The 21,859-nt window shown below is 42.9% G+C and overlaps 1 protein-coding gene across 13 annotated transcripts in view; it reads right to left on the bottom strand.

Annotated features, from left to right (window-relative positions):
• CLEC16A (C-type lectin domain containing 16A) overlaps positions 1-21,859 on the bottom strand; it is a 1,403,906-nt gene that overhangs the window by 1,042,675 nt on the left and 339,372 nt on the right. For all 13 annotated transcript variants that reach the window (XM_040358542.1, XM_040358539.1, XM_040358533.1 and 10 more), the window contains one exon: positions 2,220-2,394. In XM_040358542.1, coding sequence (XP_040214476.1) covers positions 2,220-2,394 — 175 coding nt within the window. The remainder of the gene's footprint in view (positions 1-2,219; positions 2,395-21,859) is intronic.

Raw genomic sequence — 21,859 nt, 5'->3', positions numbered from 1 at the left:
GCACGCTGCTTATCTCTTTAACCACTTAAGCCCCGGACCTTTAGGCAGCTAAATGCCCAGGCCAGGTTTTGCGATTCGGCACTGCGTCGCTTTAACAGACAATTGCGCGGTCGTGCGACGTGGCTCCCAAACAAAATTGGCGTCCTTTTTTCCCCACAAATAGAGCTTTCTTTTGGTGGTATTTGATCACCTCTGCGGTTTTTATTTTTTGCGCTATAAACAAAAATAGAGCAACAATTTGGAAAATAAAATTCTATATTTTCTACTTTTTGCTATAATAAATATCCCCCAAAAACATATATATATAAAAAAAAAAAATGTCCTCAGTTTAGGCCGATACGTATTCTTCTACCTATTTTTGGTAAAAAAAAATCGCAATAGGCGTTTATCGATTGGTTTGCGCAAAATTTATAGCGTTTACAAAATAGGGGATAGTTTTATTGCATTTTTATTATTTTTTTTTTTTTACTACTAATGGCGGCGATCAGCGATTTTTTTCGTGACTGCGACATTATGGCGGACACTTCGGACAATTTTGACACATTTTTGGGACCATTGTCATTTTCACAGCAAAAAATGCATTTAAATTGCATTGTTTATTGTGAAAATGACAGTTGCAGTTTGGGAGTTAACCACAGGGGGCGCTGTAGGATTTAGTGTTCACTTAGTGTATGTTTACAACTGTAGGGGGGTGTGGCTGTAGGACTGACATCATCGATCGAGTCTCCCTATATAAGGGATCACTCGATCGATGCAGCGCCATAGCGAAGCACGGGGAAGCCGTGTTTACATACGGCTCTCCCTGTTCTTCAGCTCCGGGGAGCGATCGCGACGGAGTGGCTATAAACGGATAGCCGTGCCGTCGTCCAGGATCGCTCCCCGCGGGAATCCGACCGGCGCATGTAGTGGGGGGGGGGGGGTCCCGATCGGACCCCCCACCCGCTACAAGGCAAGGACGTACATGTACGCCCATTTGCCTGTACGTGCCATTCTGTGGACGTACATATACATGCGGCGGTCAGGAAGTGGTTAAGGACTACTTTTGGACATCATTTTGAAACACCTGGGTATAGTTATTCATCTATCACTTACTGCATGGTGGTGTTGGCCACCTTATGTATCCAACATTAGCGCTGTTTGTATTCTAACACTGGAATGGACATTTGAGTCATATTTTTAGTTTTCTGAATACTTTTATATTATTTTGCCTATTTTAAACAGCTGCTCTTTTTTCTTTGGCTCGTTGAAGTCATAGAAATTGCCAAATTTCCAATTGTGACTTGCTGTTCACACTCTTCCAGTGAAAGGTAGAACCTATCAATGTGCATGGATTATTACCCGCCGCTTCCGGGTATGGTCTTCGGGCGTTCCTATTTGATTGACAGCCTTCCGACCGTCGCATACAGCGCGTCACGAGTTGCCAAAAGAAGCCAAACGTCGGTGCGGCTCTATACGACGTTCGGCTACTTTTGGCAACTCGTCAATCAAATAGGAACGCCCAGTCCCGCAGACCATACCCGGAAGCGGCGGAGAACATCTATCTCTAAAACGGTAAGTACTGCATTGATTTTAGAAAAAAACACCCGATTGTGCTTCCCACAATTAGCCTCAATCTAATGTTAAAAATTTGTTTTTCGGGTGAACCCCCGCTTTAAGCCCTTCTACCACAGTACATGCAACTAATAGGGGTTATTTACAAAGACTGTAGCATCTTTTTTTTTTCTCTTTTTATGAATGAATGCAGTGGAGTATGAATGAATGATTGAGGTTGAGTATGAATGACAAATAGTTAAAGAAAATTCTTAAAGGGAGGCTTATAACTGGACAGGGGAAGAAATAAAAGAAAAAGGAGGGATATTAATCCCTAAAGTTTTAAATATGTCCCTGGTCCAGTCAAATGAGAGAATGATTATAAAAGCAGTTGAATTTATTGTAAGATTTGTATTGCGTAAACATTGTTAAAAAAAATGAATAAAAAGATATTGAAAACAAAGTCTATAGCGTGTAAAATCTGGTGCAGCTCTGCATAGAAACCAATCAGCTTCCAGGTTTTATTGTCAAAGCTTAATTGAACAAACTGAAGTTAGAAGTTAATTGGCTACCATTTACAGCTGCACCAGAATCTGAGTGAACTCGTTTCGATAAATCTCCCCCATTAGGTTCTGTTAAGACTTGGTTAACTTTTGTTAATGTTTGGTTTTTGTACATGTTCTCATTACCTGGTCTTGATTAACTAGTGAGTAGACATATAGTGGGAGCAGCAATCTATTCAACAAGTGATTTGTCAGGACATCGTTTAGGAATTCGCAGTTAATAATCAGAATATCATTAAGATAGTTCAGGTGATCCAAATGTTGCGACACTAAATTACTGAGCGTTCCCCGGTTCTTGTGCCTGCAAAGAAATGAAAGCAAGATCAGAAGACTCAGACTATCAAGGAGTAGGCTACTCAGAATGTATTAACTGTACAAATAATTTTTTCAGCTAACAAATCACACCAGCTCTGGTTTTAAGCAGTTTTCTGTGTTTTGAGCTGAAATTAAATTGCGTAGTACTTTAAAGCGATTGTAAAGTTTCAATTTTTTAATTTTATTTTTTTAAATAACAGACATGCAATACTTACCTCCACTGTGCAGTTTGTTTTGCACAAAGTGGCCCCTGAACACCGACATCTGGGGTCCTTTAATGGCTCTTGCGCTTTTTCCCCACATCAGATAACCCCCTGGGAGAAGCGTTCTCTCGGGGGGTTACCTTGTGGGTGCGCTTTCTAGTCCAGCATTCGCCATCCATAGATGCTGAATATATGACTCGGTCCTGCCCCCCACATCATTGGATTTGATTGACAGCACCAGGAGCCAATGGCTGCACTGCCATCAATCTAAATTCAGGGCTCCGGCAAGTAGAACAGGGGGGCTGGGGGCGGTGACTGCCAGGTGTTTTTTCACCTTAAAGGGTCACTAAAGGAAAAAAATTTTTTTGCTGAAATGACTGTTTATTGGGTATAGAGACATAAAAGTTAACTGATTCCTTTTAAAAATGATTAAAAATTGAATTTAATCTATCATATAATGTGCCTCTAGATTCACTTTGGTTTTAAATGTACATACATGAAGTTCCGGGTGAGAGGTGAGTCGGGAAGACACACAGAACAAAAACAAACAAATCCAGGGCAGTGTTTTGTTTTTAAAATGAATCTGATTGGTTCCGAGGAGTTTTAGACACACAGTAATGACAGCTTAGACCACCGTGAGAAATCTCCCAGTACTGTGGTTATAAGGAAACAGGCAACCAGGAAGTGTGGAGATCAGAGCAGAATTACAGCTACTTCAAAGCAAAAACGAACAATGAGGACATGAAACCAGTACTGCAGTAAGGTAAAGAAAGCTATTTAGCTAAAAAAAAAAATTCCTTTAGTGACCCTTTAATGCATAGGATGCACATTATAATGGGTTTTAAAAACACCCTGTATATGGAAGATTTGTACGATTAAGTTTACAAACTCTCACCTAGCTGGCTACAGATGGTTTGAATCTTGACTGGTTCAGCCAAGTTCGAACCATGTATGGGCAGGCTGATTGTTCCCAAGCTGATCAATCTATCAACTTGGGTACAACTAGCAGGTCGGATTTTTTCCCCCATACAGTTACTGCCATCAGCTGTAGCCACTAGCAGTAACCATTGTATTCGGTCATCATTCTCCCATCAACATGGACTGCGTTGATGGGGGAATATAATGATTTTCTTTCCCTCCACCCTAGGGGGAGGAAAGAAATGCATATCATCCATGGCCTTAGGGATAGGTGTTTTTACAAGGCTTGGTTTCACTAAGCTAAAATTTGTTTTACAACTGACAATTGTGTCGCAGCCAATACAAAAAAGGGCAAAAGTACTATTCAGTACTTTCTTTTTCAAGTATTTTTATTATGTTTTCACATGAAAGAAGATACACGGGAGAAACAACACAATAGTAACAAGGAATTGAACGTGTTCAGGCCTCCTATTGGGCTACATATGGAAAAGTGCAGTAACAAAGTGATCCAGAGTTGGTAACAAAAATAAATTAAAGGTAAATGATGGTCTTCCCGGGTACTCTGAAGGGCTCATCTAAGAGGAGCCCAATTTTAGTTACTTAGTTTGACCATATGAACATGTAAACAGAGTACTTATCTAAATATGAGAATAACTACTGTAATAAGTTGTGGTTAACGAGGTCTGTAGTGCCCAACCTTTTAAAACATTTTGGCATGTAGAAGAAATTTAGCAGTTCGATAGCACCATGTGTTCAAATTACAGACCTATATCCTTGAAAGTCCCGCCCCTCTTTTTGGGATATTTATGTATTTGCTACAAAACTGAGGTATTCCCTGTGTGGGAGGGGTGATATAGAGGGGGACTTCATGTCTTTGATTATGCCAGTGTCTAATCACCTGAAGGTGGCGTATAACCCATATAGTAATGACTATGGACTCTGTGGGCCAGATTCACGTAGAATTGCGGCGGCGACGCGCGTAGCGTAATTCCGTATTCCCGGACGGCTTACGCAAACAACGTTATTTTTTAAATTGACGAGGGAACGACGGCCATACTTTACACAGCAATACGATTGCTGTGTAAAGTTAAGGCACCAAAAAAAAGACGACTAACTTTGCGATGGGAAACTAGACTAGCGGCGAGGTAGTGAACGCGAAAAACCGTTGGGGATCGCCGTAACTCCTAATTTGCATACCCGACGCTGGTTTACGACGCAAACTCCCCCCAGTGGCGGCCGCGGTATTGCATCTAAAGATCCGACAGTGTAAAACAATTACACCTGTCGGATCTTATGGCTATCTATGCGTAACTGATTCTATGAATCAGTCGCATAGATAGAAACAGAGATACGACGGCGTATCAGGAGATACGCCGTCGTATCTCATTTGTGAATCTGGCCCTGTGTCTCTTGATGCACTTTCAAGAAAAAGATTTCACAGGTAAGCCGTTTTTGCTGCTTCCCCCCATAGATCGGATGTGTTAATTCATCATACTAAAGAAGCGTTAGTGAAAAGACTATCAACAACACGCTGGAGTGCTTATGCTGCAGTTAAGCCAGTAAAAGAAAATGTTGATGTTTGTGTTTGCAATCGAAGCGCTTTGTGATCTTTGTAAAATTTGGACACAAGAGGAGCAGCATAAGGTCTTCTGCCTGCTGTCTGTGATTTTACGTTTTTGTGCTACCTGTACTTCTGAGGTGATGTACTTCAAGAAGTTGATGTTACACAATAGTACCTCCAGACAAAAGGCTTAATTCTGGACAAGGTGGTGACAAAGCTAAAGTCGCTAAGACTTTTTCTCTATGAAGACCGCAATCACCTAGTGGAACATGCAATTAAAACAGGCACATTTAAAAGCTAAAGAATATGGAATTGCAGGAGAGAGAAGAGCCAGGTTTAAGAAGAGGATGGCAGGGGAACAGGCACATGATGCTGGAGGCATAAGTCTACAAGACGAGAATAGGAAGGCAAGTGCATTGATGGCTTCCATTATGAACAGACCAGATTAAAGTGGCGTTCCACCCTAAAAACAAACTTTTTATGAACAGCTTGCCTTTAATGTAAAAAAAAAAAAAAAAAAACGTAAAAAGATTGTTTACGGGGGCGCATGCGCGACGCGGGACGGATGTTGCTGAGCAGAGCTCTGTCTGACTAGACTGGCCAGGCAGGATTCCTGGGGCTAATCCACAACCAAACCTCTCCAAAACCAACCCAATACCCCCGTGGAATACTCCGGTGCATGTCACCCAGCAAAAAGGGGTGAAATCGCCGCTCCCAGCACTTGCTTACAAACTTTCTCCTGACCGTTGAGAAGATGTCCCAAAATGGCGCCGACCACCATGCGGCCTCCAGCAGCTCCGTGCAGTCTCCAGCACACCCTCATACAAACAGTGAGTACCCTCAGCCTCTCTCGAAGGCTGATCTGGATGCTAGCCTGACAGCCATATATGAGAAACTAGTTGATAAACTTGAAAGGGAGCTTCACAAATCCACCAGTGCTCTCTCTCAGGAGATTGCTAGTATAGGAGGCCGCACTGATATACTTGAAACTAAGCATGATGAACTAGCCCTCGCACACAATGATCTCAGGAAGGATTATGAGACTCTAGCTGACAGCTTCTCCTTCATGCAAGCACACAAGATTTGGACAACAGAAACAGACGCAATAATATGCGTGGTATCCCAGAGTCGATCACTGATTTACCTCAAGCCATTACAAAGCTCTTTCACAGTCTTGTTCCAGACAGGCCTCTATCTGCTTTTGCATGGGATAGACTGCACAGAGCATTAAAGCAGGAGTTCACCCGTCGGTGCTGCTCTATACGGCGCCTGCGCACTGATGTTCGGCTACTTTCGGAAAATCGTGACGCGATGTATGCGACCGTCGGAAGCCTGTCAATCAAATAGGAACGCCCAGTCCCGCAGCCCATACCCGGAAGCGGCGGAGAAGATCGCTCTCTAAAACGGTAAGTACTGCTTAGGTTTTAAAAAAACTATCCGATTCCCCTTGACAAAATGAGCATCAATCTTAGGTTAAAAATTAACTTTTGGGTGAACCTCCACTTTAAGGCCTAAACCATCTCCTGATAACCCCCCCAGAGATGTGATAATGTGCATGAAAGACTTTGTCACTAAAGAGGACATTATGAGAGCTTCCAGAAACACACCTGTATTGAATTGGATGGGATTAAACTGCAGATTTACCCTGACATCTCCCCTGCGACTTTGGGCCGAAGACGCAGAATGAGAGAGGTCACAAGTGTCCTCCAAACTGCCAGAATCAAATACAGATGGGGCTTCCCATTCAAACTTTCTATCATGCACAATGGCACTACATACGTAGTAGATATACAAAAACAAATCTCCCTTCAAGTCCCTCATAACCCGCCCCCCCCTTTTCTTTTTTTTGGGAGGCTGCAGGTTACCAGTGGCCGGCTCTTTTACAAACTATATGTACCCTGGGACTTCGCTCGGGCCGGCATTATTTAAATGACTACGAGATGTTTTTTAAGTTTTGGGCTAAGGTTAAATGTGATATGGAAAGTGATCTTTTTTTTTTTTTTTTAATCCCACAGGTCTCAACTCACTTCTATTTTTGATCTCACTTTGACACTTCTCTTACTGTTGCCTATCCGTATAATTAACCTGTATAGGTATTTTGTGATTTTTGGAGTTTTAGTTTGTACAACCATTAACCACTCACCTTTGATGTTTTCTATGCACCCTTAAAGTTATGTTTTATATTCTTTATGATCTGCCTGGCTCATCCGCCGTCACTGTCCCCCGTTCTGTCTGTGTGGCCTGTTGCTGGCCCCGCCGAGAGAATTAGGACTGAAAAGTCCTCTGCAAGGTTTTTCTGGGCTGGGAGACCTCCAGTCCCCACGCCCCCTTTTTTTCTATTTTTCTGCTGTTCTTATTTTTGTCTTCATGGCAACAAACTCAGTAACTGTATACATTGGAAGACTTGTTATATCTGTTTGCTCTGTTTTGTTCAGATTTGGCACTACACTCCACTCCTTCTATGAGGTTCATCTTTCACATTATCTCACTGAAGTAGACTCTGCTGTTGACACTACTAAGTCATCTTATACTTACACAGATGTGCATTTACACAAATGCTATCACCATTCAACCCCCAGCCACCCTCTGGTGGACACCATTTTGCTTCTCTCTACCATTCCCCACTCACCTAGCGCCCCCTTACCCCCTAACCATGGGTCTTAAAAAAAATTCTCACAATGTCCAAGGCTTTAACTCCCCCAATAAGCGCAAGAAAGCTTTTAGGCATTAAAAGAGATTGGGTGCTGACATTTTAATGCAAGAGACCCACTTTTCCACTTTAAACCACCCACATTATTTTGACAAATCTTTTAATCAATCCCACTATACAACCTTCTCTAATAAATCCAGAGGTGTCGCCATTTTTATTAGAAAAACTAGAATATTTGAGATACAAAATATATATCCTCCAAGGCATTTCCTAAGTCCCTAAATCGCTCACTTGGTAAACTACAGTTAATTGACTCCTGGAGCGCACACAATATTGGAATCAAGGAATATACTCACTACTCCCACCCCCATGACTGTTATGCCCATCTAGACTACAAATTTTGTACACCCATTCTCTTAGCCAACTCACCCAAAGCCACTATCCATCCCTGCCCCTGGTCAGATCACAATCTTGTAGCCTTTGAAACCTCCCATATAGGGATGTCCCCCACTCCCTTTAATTGGCGTCTTAATGACTCACTCCTCTCTGACCCCTCAATCCACCAGCTCATTAGTGCCCACATTGAAGAATACTTTCAAAATAACACTACTGAGGGGGTGCTGCCCACTTGGGCTGCCCACAAAGTCGTCCTTAGGGGTCATCTGATTAGCATTGCAGCAGCCAAGAAAAAAGCTAAACTAGCAGAAATTAAGACCCTGACCAGTGAACTTGGCGAATTGTACAATAGGCTAAGCAACAACACCTCCCCAGAAATAACACAAGCCATCCTTGCCAAACGGCAAGCCTTGAACACACTTCTATCGGAAGACACAGAGATTCCTACGTTTCTCTAAAGCTAAATTCCTGTTACATGGCAACTCTGCCTCAGCAATGTTTGCTAGAAGACTCAAAAATTATACTAAGCCCCCTCATGTCTACACACTTCGTAACAATAAAGGCAACCTGGTGACCCATCCGCAGGATGTCCTCCAAATATTTACTTCCTTTTATGAGAACCTCCTCTCGGGTCCATGTTCTTATCCCCAACACTCATCTTTAGAATGGTTGAACTCCTTACACCTTCCAAAACTCAATGATTTGCAAATCTCTTCCCTCAATGAACCATGTACCGATGAAGAAATCTCTAAGATAATAAAATCCCTTAAATCTTCAACTGCACCAGGCCCTGATGGCTTTTCTGCCTCATATTATAAAAAAAATTCTCCCCTCCTAATTCCTAGTCTTACCAAAATGTTTAATCACGTCTTGCATGGTGGCCAGTTTCCAGCTGACATGTTATTAGCTAACCTATCTTATACCTAAGCCCCAAAAAGACCATACCTTACCACAGAACTTTCGGCCCATTTCCGTTCTCAACAATGATATCAAGCTTTTTGGTAGACTTCTTGCGGATCGACTAGCTTCGGTTATCACCTCCCTAATCCACACCGACCAAACGGGCTTTATCCCAGGCAGGCAAATTGTTGACAATATTAAATTGGTCACCAACCTGATTCAGGATGCCAACCTTCACTCCCGCCCTTTATGCCTACTTAGCCTTGACATACACAAGGCCTTCGACAGTGTTAACTGGTCCTACTTAAATCACATTTTACCCAAGTTTGGGATCTCCGATAAATTCTTACATGGTTTTAATGCCCTTTACCATCTCCCCCAAACTAGAATGAAGATCCCAGGAAACAACTCAGACGTCTTCCCATTGTCATTCTCATCTCATTAGGAGCACACCGAAAGCGCTCTCTGAACGCGGAGCTAGATAACCTGCTCGGGGAGATCCGAATATTAGAAAATGAGCATAAGAAATCGCAAAGAGCACATATCGAAGAGAGGTTAATGTGCCTCCGAGACCAATTGGACAAGGCGAAGGCCAAACTAAGTCGATGCCGGAGGGCATATTAAGAGTATGGGAACAAGCCAAGCAGGATGTTGGCAAACGCGTTGAGAGACAAGAGCAAAAAATCACATTGAAAAAATAAAAACGCAAGGAGATATTCTAGTTAGTTCATCTCAGTTAATAGCAAAAGCATTCAGAGAATATTACAGTAGTCTATCAGTTAAAGAAACAGTCGGCAACAGTGGAAACAGCAGAAAGTCAGAGTAGAGAAGATCGAGTAAAGGAATACATAATGGCCTCAGGAATGCCCAAGATCTCGGAGGAAAGTATTGGGAGCATAGAGGAACCGATTACATCGGAGGAACTTTAAGAAACAATTAAAGCAAAGAAACCAGACCGGACCAGATGGATATACTTTACTTTATTATAAAACCTTCTATGAAAAATTGGCACCAAGATTTTTGACAGCTTTTAATTCATTAAGAGATGGAAAAGCCGATGTGAAGGGAAACACTAGGGGCGCATATAGCAGTGATCCCGAAAGAAGGGAAGGATCCTGCGCAATGCACTAGTTACCGACCAATTTCTTTGCTGAATGTAGATTTGAAGATCTTCTCGAAAATACTCGCCAACAGATTAGTAATTCATATCCCATCCCTAATACTTCCAGACCAGGTAGGGTTTACCCCCGGCAGAGAGGGGAGGGAGAACACACAAAGAGTGTTAAGCACTATCTATATATCCCAAATACATCAAAATCCATTAGTACTAGTATCGACCGATGCAGAGAACGTTTTTGATAGGGTAGATTGGGGATTCCTGAGAGCCATATTACAACATATAGGTTTAGGGAAGGGGATGCAAAATTGGATCACAAGCTTGTACTCCTGCCCGACTGCAAGGATGAAGGTAAACGAGGTGATGTCTGACCCTTTCCTAATACAGAATGGAACAAGGCAGGGATGCCCACCCTCCCCGATTATCTTTACTCTTACTCTTGAACCATTCCTGAGAACTATACGGGCAAATACAGATATCAGAGGTATCCGGGTAAAAGGGGATGAATATAAGGTCGCCGCATTTGCAGACGACCTATTGTTTTCAATAACGACTCCAGAGCTCTCTCTCCCATCTTTGTTGGAGATAAAGGATTATGGAGACCTATCCAATTTCAAGGTGAACTATAGCAAATCGGAGGCGATGGGGGTGGAGGTTAATGGGCCCCTGCAGCAACAATTGGCAGCAAACTTTCCCTTTAAATGGACAGACTCTCATATATGCTATCTGGGTACAAAAATACCGAAAAACTTAAATAGGACTTTCGAACTAAAGACAGATTAAAGTAGATCTCCAACGATGGGACAGGGAGATCTTTACATGGTTCGGGAGAATCAATATTATAAAAATGAACGTAATGCCGAGACTGCTTTACTTACTGCAGACCCTTCCTGTAAAGATCCCCTTAGGATTTATGAGAGATCTAAGATCGAGATTTATAAAGTTTATTTGGGCAGGAAAACCAGCGAGAATAAGGAGAGATATCCTGATGTTGCCGAAAGAGAGAGGAGGGGTGGGATTTCCAGACCCTATGGGGTACCATGATGCTTCTCACATGGCAAGGGTAGTAGAGTGGTGTACCTACCAGAAGCAGAAACCTTGGATTCATATGGAACAAAAAATTACGAATATCCCCTTAGAGGGAATGGCGTGGATTCCAGAGATGGACATCCCACAAAGGGTAAAGAAACACCCCACAGTGGGAGCCACGTTACGGGCGATAAAAAGGATATTCAGGAAAACTAAAATTTCGGAATATTTGAGCATGATGTTACCGGTCCTGGGGAATCCGAGGTTTGAGATAGCCCTTACAGATTTACATTTTAATAATTTAAGAAGACTGGGATTGAGCAGGTTAATACATTTTGATAGTGATAATCAAACGATGACTAATGGAGAAAGTGAAGAGGTAGTCAGGAGGGAACTGGACCCAATGAGGCAATTGAAAGCCGCCATTCGAGCAATAAAATCACAAGGGGGAGCGACTAGAGGACCATCGGAATTTGAAGAAATATGTTTAAAGGGAGAACCAATGAGACATGGTCTGTCATGTATGTATAGCTTGCTAGTGGAATCGGAAGCCCCACAAGAACTGTCATTTATTCAAGCATGGGAAAGAGAGCTGGGGATCACATTTTCAGAGACTCAGAAAACTAAAATATTTAGGTTTACACATAAGGCCTCGTTAGCCACCAGATATCAGGAAGGGGGATACAAAATCTTAACCAGATGGTACAGAACCCCAGTGGCATTAAAGCAGATATTTCCAGAAGTATCAGACCAGTGTTGGCGATGTAGGGAGGCGGAGGGCACCATGATACATATATTTTGGGAATGCTCAAAACTGAAAGAATTTTGGAAAATGGTTGCGGATACAGCAAAGGAAATTACTGGAGTAAATCTGGGAGACAATCCGGCAGCCTATTTATTAAATGATTTTCCAATCTCCACGGTAAAGTTTAAAAACTCTCTGCTTAGACATTTAATGACGGCAGCAAAGGCATGTATCCCAATTTTGTGGAAGAGCACGACTGCGCTGACAAGACAACAATGGCTGGGCAGAGTAACGGAAATTCAGCAGATGGAAAATTTGACCATGGGAATGAGAGAGCAGGAGGAGAAATACAGACAGGTGTGGACTCCATATATTTGGTATAGAGATCAAAACCCCTGAGGAGGGGGCAGAGATGGGGGGAGGGGGAGAGGGGGTATGGGACATACATTAAGGGGAAGGGGGTTTTTTCCCCCATCTTCTAATTTTTTAGGGTTTTTTGGGGGATTTTTTTTTTTTGGGGAGGGGGGTTACAATGGTAGGGCTATACATAATATCATGACAGACAGGAATTAAGAATGTGGGGATCTAGGGTAGAGGAATAAGGTGAAGGTAATTCCTAAACTGTATATGTAAATTTGAATGCCTAGGTGTCTAATGTTGTACCTATTTCTGTATGAGCTTTTGAGAAGAGAAAGAAAAAGATATAAAATAAAGAATTAAAAAAAAAAAAAGACTTATTCCCATTGAGTAGAGGAACCAGACAGGGTTGCCCCCCTTCTTTTTGCTCTGGCCAAAGAACCCCTAGCACAAGCCATTAGAAACAACATTAACATTAAGGGATACAATAAAGTAAAGACCCCCACCAATTTAAACTCAGTCTATATGACAACGACGCCCTCCTATTCCTTACTAACCCACTCATCCCTAATCTCCTATCAGAACTCCATACATTCCATAACCTCTCTGGCCTATATGTCAACACTAGCAAATGCTCCATCCTACCTATCAACTGCCCCCCTGACCTTCTATCATCACTAAAAAATAACTTCATATGGTCCCCAATATCGTTTACAGTTGTATTCAAAATTATTCAACCCCCCACTGAAATTGATTGTTTTGGCCAGTTTGACATTGATTTTGATCATTCAGTCATCCTGCTTACAATTAAATCAAAGAGGCACGTGTAGGTCAGACAAATATAACATAACATTTATAATGAAATAACCACAAATGTCTTTTCTGTGCTCACATCATTATCAGTTTTATTCAACCCCCAATTGACATTCAATCTTAGTACTTAGTACAACATCCTTTTACAGTTATAACAGCTTTTAAACGTGAAGCATAGCTTGACACAAGTGTCTTGCAGCGATCTACGGGTATCTTCGCCCATTCGTCATGGGCAAAAGCCTCCAGTTCAGTCACATTCTTAGGCTTGCGCACTGCAACTGCTTTCTTTAAGTCCCACCAGAGGTTCTCAATCGGATTTAAGTCTGGTGACTGCGATGGCCACTCCAAAATGTTCCAGCCTTTAATCTTCAACCATGCTCTAGTGGACTTGGAGGTATGCTTGGGATCATTGTCCTGTTGAAAGGTCCAACCTCTCCCAAGCCTCAGGTTTGTGACGGACTGCATCACATTGTCATCCAATATCTCCTGGTACTGAAGAGAATTCATGGTACCTTGCACACGCTGAAGCTTCCCTGTACCTGCAGAAGCAAAACAGCCCCAAAGCATGATTGACCCCCGCCATGCTTCACAGTGGGAAAGGTGTTCTTTTCATCATAGGCCTTGTTCTTCCTCCTCCAAACATAGCGTTGATCCATGGGCCCAAACAGTTTCATCAGTCCACAGAACACAATCCCAAAACTTCTGTGGTTTGTCCACATGACTTTTGGCATACTGCAGTCGACTCTTCTTATTCTTTAGAGACAACTTCAGTACCCACATCTGACAAATCTTTTGTCAGTTCCTCAGCAGTCACAAGGGGACTTTTCTCCACTCTACGCTTCAGGTAGCGCACAGCAGTCGAAGTCAGCATCTTCTTTCTGCCACGACCAGGTAGCATTTCAACAGTACACTTTGCCTTGAATTTGCGAATGATGCTTCCTATGGTGTCTTTTGGTATGTTTAACATCTTTGCAATCTTCTTATAGCCATTGCCCTTCCTGTGAAGAGTAATCACCTCTTCTCTTGTCTTCCTGGACCATTCTCTTGACCTCACCATGTTTGTAACCACACCAGTAAATGTCTAGAAGGAGCTGAGTATCACAGTCATTTTAAAGCTGCCTAATTAATGCTTATTAGGCTTTATTGCTGCTCCTTGACATCCACAGGTGTTTTCAATACCTGATTGAATACACTTCAATGAACCTCTGTTCTTCAGAGTGGTAGTCTTTAAGGGGTTGAATAATTGTGTAAATGAAGAATTCACAAAATAAATATTTACTACTGTATTACAAAACCGATTGATGTCATTTTAGTTGCATATGGTTCTTTAAGAAGTCCTTGTAGGATTTCATTCTGAATACAATTACAAATGTACACTAAATTCCCTAAAACTCTTTACAGCATTGGGGGGTTGAATAATTTTGAACACAACTGTAGATACCTCGGAGTAAATATTACAGCAACCCATAATCTATTATATAGGTCCAATTATCTTCCCCTCTTCTCTCATTAGTTTGTTATTAAAAATTTGGTCGACCCATCACATCTCTTTTCTTGGTAGGATTTGTGCTTTTAAGATGAATATTCTCCCCAAGCTACTCTATTACTTCAGGTCACTACCCGTCAATGTCCCCAAAACTAGACTGGAAGCTCTCCAACGGGAAATTAATAAATGTATCTACAATAACAGAAAACCTAGATGCAGCTACTCCCTTATGCATAGAAATCATCGTAATGGAGGCCTGGGACTTCCCCACCTCTGGCTTTATTTTCTGGCCGCCAAGCTAGTCCAGATGGCACAGTGGTCCTCTCCTGATACTGACATTGCCTGCTTAAAGTTTGCATCTACTTCAGTCCTACCCCTTAACCTTACAGGCATTTTATGGTCCAACACGAAACCTCACCACACTTCACACAAACGCAACACAATTGTAGCCCATTTTATACAACTGTGAAACAAAATCAAAGCTACCTTTAAACTCTCCTCAGTACCCCCCCCCCCCTTAGCCTCATACCTAGGTGACCCCAGATTCCCCCATGCCTTCCTGGACCAAACCCCATTCCATATCTGGATTAATCACAATCTCACCAGTCAGTGCCCATTTGTGGGCACTGATTGGCATATGTTATTTATACATTTGTACATGTGGATGGCCATGGGGACTTACCTGGCCATCCACATGTTGGGTGCTTCCCTGGTGGTCCTGGGCGGCATCCTGGTGGTCCAGTGTGGGCATCCAAAGGGGGGGCTGTGCTGATAAACAATCAGCGCAAACCCCCCACCAGGAGAGTCGCCGATCGGCTCTCCTCTACTCGTGTGTCAGACGTGAGTGAGGAAGAGCCGATCAACAGCTTTTCCAGTTTGCATCGTGATCAGCCGTGATTGGACACGGCTGATCACGTGGTAAAGAGCCTCCGCCGGAGGCTCTTTACTGAGATCGGTGTTGCGGTGTGTCACAATGACACACCAACGATCGCCACGATGCGCGCCCCCACTGGCGCATGGCGGCTGTTATCCTGCAGGACATCAATAGATGTCCAGTCAGGATAACAAAACCACTTCCCGGACGTCAATATGCTATTGACCGGGCAGGATGTGGTTAAGCAAATAGTCTCATATATGAAATTGAAGAAAAATTCAAGGCGTCCATTCCAAAACAGACCAGTTTTAGAATGGACAACTTGAATTTTTCTTTAAGCTTTGAGTTCTATTTTTTTCATATGATTTTGTTATTCAAATTTGGTAGTTGCTTGATAGTTAAACGGCACTACTGTTGCCAATATTTGCAGTGTTATAATGGGAGGGGTGACACCATGTTATACTGCACCAGATGACACCAACACTATTGATGCCACTGCTGGTACAGTAAGCAGAAGTGCTAACCCATTATTCACTGTGTGGCCACATGTTTTTAGGCTGCATCTCTGTGGTGTCAAACTGTCCTAAGTCCCTGGGGTGCAAGAAGTTAACCAATGCAGAGGTACTGTGAAAGGCCAGAGAGCCAGTGAACAACCTGTTTCTGGCATATGCCATCTGTTTTGAAGGCTGGATAAGGCTGATTACTGTCAGCATGCTGAGAGATAAACAGTTGTCATTTTGTGGGTTTTTGGTTTGGTAAGAGGCTGCAGTTAGTGCTGGTGGGGAAATGTTAAGGCTGATTAGAGTTCTTGCCCATGTAAAACATACTACAATTTCCAATGATGGTGGAACCCTCCTACACATAAATACTACAATTAGACATAATGTATGTAAGGATCCGAGTCAGGAGTGGATGTTTAACAATATAGGGAGATCAGACAACTTCTCTACATGAAGTGGCATGTTTGAGATTACAACCCAGAACCTCAGGGCTGCTAAGCAGACGTGCTAAGCTGTAAGCCATCGAGCTGCCACATGTGGAACCCTCCTACACATAAATACACATATACTGCATTTCTTTGGACATATAGGTGGTGGAATTACATTAGTCAGGAGTTATTCTTCTTGATTTATTCTGTTATATTTGGTGGGTCTTGGTATGCGAGTGTACAATAGTGATGTTTCCCTCTGACTTTTGGGAATTTTCTTTTTTATTTCTGATGTTGGTACACATCATATTGTTTGGGCTCAAATTAGGATCACTTGAAATTAAAAACACACAAAATTGTGACTCATTTTAAATTTGCATAAATAATGGTATTGTTTGTGGTTTGTAAAGACACCTGTATGAGTTTGGGTAAAGATTGTATTGAGATTGACAGCAACAAGTGAAAGTGACAGAAAAAAACCTTAGTTAGACTTACCGGTGACGGTATTTTTACGAGCCTTTCATGACAGCACAGCTCCACCTCTTCCAGGAAACACTGCCCCTTTTTTAAAGCAGCTGCTTTCACCATGCCTTCAGTTGTTACAGAGAAATCCTCTGACATGCTGGAAGATATAAGCAGACAATTACCAGGTCCCACAAATTATATCTTACTTAGGATAACAAAGGGAGGGAAGTAGGCTGCTGTCCTGAAAGGGTCATAGAAATACCGTCACCGGTAAGTCTAAGGTTTTCTCCCTTCGCCTTTCAGGACAGCACCTTGCAGAGGATAACCGAGAAACTTACTTCAGGCTGGGACCACTGCCTGTAAAACCTTCCTACCAAAGGACTGGCCCAAGGCTGACATTAGATCCAAGCGGTAGTGTCTTATGAAGGTTGAGAAACTGGACCAAGTGGCTGCCTTGCAGATTTGCTCAGTAGATGCCCCGGCCTTTTCTGCCGATGATGCCGCCACTGCTCTGGTTGAATGAGGTAAAATACCCCCCGGATGTTCCAGACCTAAAGAGATGTATGCCTCTTCCCAGGGTACTCTTGGAAGCCTTTACTACCTTTTGTTAGTACCTACCATCAGGATAAATAGTCAAGACAACTTCCTGATATTCTTTGTTACTTTATACTTTAGAAGACACCTCCTAATGTCCAGAGTGTGGAAGGCTTCTTCCCTCTGGGCCCGAAGGTAAGGGGCAAAATGTAGGGAGAATGATCTCCTGTGTACGGTGAAAGGTTGGTGACACCTTTGGCAGAAAAGCTGGGTCTGTCTTTAAAGCGGGGGTTCACCCGTACATAACACTTTTTCCCCTTAGATGGATGCTCGTTTTGTCTAGGGGAATCGGCTAGTTGTTTTAAAATATGAGCTGTACTTACCGTTTACGAGATGCATCTTCTCTGCCGCTTCCGGGTATGGGCTGCGGGACTGGGCGTTCCTATTTTGATTGACAGTCTTCCGAGAGGCTTCCGACGGTCGCATCCATCGCGTCACGATTTTCCGAAAGAAGCCGAACGTCGGTGCGCAGGCGCAGTATAGAGCCGCACCGACGTTCGGCTTCGTTCGGCTACTAGTGACGCGATGGATGCGACCGTCAGAAGCCTCTCGGAAGACTGTCAATCAAGAAGGAACGCCCGCTCCCGAAGACCCATACCCGGAAGCGACGCAGAAGATGCATCTCGAAAACGGTAAGTACAGCTCATATTTTAAAACAACTAGCCGATTCCCCTAGACAAAACGAGCATCCATCTAGCATCCATCTAAGGGGAAAAATTGTTTTATGGGTGAACTCCCGCTTTAAGACTAGCCTATCCGGTAGACATCTCATAAAAAAAAGTTTTTGATCGAAAGATCTTGTAATTCACTGATTCTTCGAGCAGAAGTTACTGCTACCAGCAGAATAGTTTTGAGTGCCAAAAATTTTAATGAAGACCTCTAGAGGTTCAAACTGAGACTTGGTGAGAGCCTGAAGAACTAAAGACAAATCCCATTTGAGAAAACAATTATTAACAGTTCCCTTGACAGGGTTTTTTCCAAAAAGAATAAGGCAGCTACCTTGAGGGTACTTGCTGCTAACCCTTTCTCCAATCCCTCTTGAAGAAACTCTAGAACCAAGATAGTATTAAGAAAATTAGTTCTTGCTGGAACACCAGGTATTATAGACTTTCCAGACTTTAAAGTATATAGCTCTGGTGACTTATTTTCTACTTGCCAGGAGGGTATTAATACGTTTATTTCTGATAATCCCTTCTGTCTTAAGATTTGTTCTTCAGAAACCAGGCTGTTAGGTTGAGATAGCCTGGATCTGGATGGAGAATCTGACCCTGAGACAACAGGTCTGCCCTGATCGGCAATCTACATGGGGGCTTTGCTGAGAGGTTCGTCAAGGTGGCAAACCAAGGTCTCGTTGGCCAGTAGGGGGCTATCAAGATTAACTCTGTGGACTTCATTCTGAATTTAGCCAGCGCCTTTGGTACCAGTTGAAACGGGGGGAATGCGCATAACAAAGGGAAGTCCCACTTGTGTGCCAACGCTTACATCCCGAGAGCCTGATCCTGCCTCTGCAAAGAGAAGGCCAGCGTTTTTGTATTTTCTTGTTTTGCAAAGAGGCCCACTTTTCGGTGACTTTCTCGGATACCTCCTAGTTCAGAGACCACATGGCTTCTCTTATTTCTTTCCTGCTGAGGAGATCTGTAAGGGAGTTTTCCGTACTTTTCAGGTGGACTGCGGACAGAGATGCTAAATTGTTTTCTGCCCATCTCAGGATTTGATGAGCTATCTCCATCAATGTCTTGCTTCTTGTACGCCCTTGTTTTGTCAAATATCTTACTGCCGTCATGTTGTCCGATAGTATTTGTACGTGTTGCTTCTTTAGAGCTGTCAGCAGACCTAGAGCGGACATAGCTTGTCTCACAGAGATCTCTGAGTTGCATTAAAGTGCTTTCAGAGCTGACTGCATTTTTTCTATCTTCTCTTGGGGAAGAAATATTCTCTGTTCTACTGAATCCATTTTGTACCCCAAAAACCTAACCCTTTGGGATGGTAGAAGATTGGATTTTTGAAGGTTGAGAAGCCAACCCACCCTCACAAATCCCCACCTACATATTGCACTGCCCACACTACATGCATTTGTCACAGAATTGTTCTGCACTATTCAAAATAAATGTTTATTATAGAATATAAAGAAAAATAAACTTACATTAAACAAAGTGCAACAATGGTACATTTCCAATTTTTTTTTTTTTTTAAATAACCAACATGTCATACTTACCTCCACTGTGCATCTCGTTTTGCACAGTGTGGACCCCCGAACCTCAACTTCTGGGGTCCATCGGTGGCTCTTGTGGCTCCTCCCTGCATCAGATAACCCCCTAGGAGAAGCGGTTTCCCGGGGGGTTACGTTGCGGGCACGCTCCTGAGTCCAGCATTTGCGTCTAGACACGTTTTCATACATGTGCATGTCCTACATAAAGCTTTTCATATAGAGTGTGTGTGGGGGTCATGGGTGTGCTTGACATTTTTGTATTATTTTTATTTACTTTATATAATTTTCACTGACCACCAATGTAAGGAACATTCTTCCCACTGATCACCAATGTAAGGGACATTCTTCCCACTGATCACCAATGTAAGGGACATTCTTCTCACTGACCACCAATGTAATGAACATTCTTCTCAATGATCACCAATGTAAGGAACATTATTCTCACTGACCACCAATGTAAGGAACAAGGGAAAAACACTCAGGCCCAGATTCACAAAGCACTTACGCCAACGTATCTCGAGAAACGCAGCGTAAGTGTAAATATGCGCCGTCGTATCTGTGCGCTGTGCCCACAAAACTAGATACGCCTGAAAATAGGCTTCATCCGACCAACGTAACTTTCCTACGCCGGCGTATCGTGGGCGCATATTTACATGGGGTCACGCCTCATTAGCATGGCTCACGCCCACTTCCACCTACGCTGGCTTACGCTGAGGAAACCCAGCGCAGATTAGAGGGCGAGTGCTTTGTGAATACTGTGCTTGCCTCTGTGCGCTACGTCGGCGTAGCATATATTGGATACGCTACGCCGGCATAAATATGCGCCAATGTATGTAAATCCGGGCCTCAGTGTATAGATGTCAGTGTAACACATAAATGCTATTCCCTATATATAACTCGCATCTATACACTGAGTGCTTTTCCCTAACACCAATATCGGTATACTGAGAGCTATTCCTTATATACACACACAACACTGATATATCTGTACACTTTGTGGCACTCTAATGAGCTTGTTGCACAAATCACTTTATTTATGATATCTACAGTTGTATTCAAAATTATTCAACCCCCACTGAAATTGATTGTTTTGCCCAGTTTGACACTGATTTTGATCATCCTGTCATCCTGCTTACAATTAAATCAAAGAGGCACGTGTAGGTCAGGCAAATATAACATAACATTTATAATGAAATAACCACAAATGTCTTTTCTGTGCTCACATCATTATCAGTTTTATTCAACCCCCAATTGACATTCAATCTTAGTACAACATCCTTTTACAGTTATAACAGCTTTTAAACTTGAAGCATAGCTTGACACAAGTGTCTTGCAGCGATCTACGGGTATCTTCGCCCATTCGTCATGGGCAAATGCCTCCAGTTCAGTCACATTCTTAGGCTTGCGCACTGCAACTGCTTTCTTTAAGTCCCACCAGAGGTTCTCAATCGGATTTAAGTCTGGTGACTGCGATGGCCACTCCCAAATATTCCAGCCTTTAATCTGCAACCATGCTCTAGTGGACTTGGAGGTATGCTTGGGATCATTGTCCTGTTGAAAGGTCCAACGTCTCCCAAGCCTCAGGTTTGTGACGGACTGCATCACATTGTTATCCATTATCTCCTGTTACTGAAGAGAATTCATGGTACCTTGCAGACGCTGAAGCTTCCCTGTACCTGCAGAAGCAAAACAGCCACAAAGCATGATTGACCCCCCGCCATGCTTCACAGTAGGCAAGGTGTTCTTTTCATCATAAAACATAGCGTTGATCCATGGGCCCAAACACTTCTAATTTTGTTTCATCAGTCCAGAGAACACAATCCCAAAACTTCTGTGGTTTGTCCACCTGATTTTTGCATACTGCAGTCGAATCTTCTTATTCTTTGGAGACAGCAAGGGGGTGCGCCTGGGAGTTCTGGCATGGAGGCCTTCATTATGCAGTGCGAGCCGTATTGTCTTAGCAGAAACTTCAGTACCCACATCTGACAAATCTTTTCTCAGTTCCTCAGCAGTCACAAGGGGACTTTTCTCCACTCTACGCTTCAGGTAGCGCACAGCAGTCGAAGTCAGCATCTTCTTTCTGCCACGACCAGGTAGCGAATGATGCTTCCTATGGTGTCTCTTGGTATGTTTAACATCTTTGCAATCTTCTTATAGCCATTGCCCTTCCTGTGAAGAGTAATCACCTCTTCTCTTGTCTTCCCGG

The sequence above is a fragment of the Rana temporaria genome, chromosome 6 (genome assembly GCF_905171775.1).
Source record: "Rana temporaria chromosome 6, aRanTem1.1, whole genome shotgun sequence".
NCBI lineage: Eukaryota > Metazoa > Chordata > Amphibia > Anura > Ranidae > Rana > Rana temporaria.
This window is presented reverse-complemented; position numbering and strand designations above follow the sequence as displayed.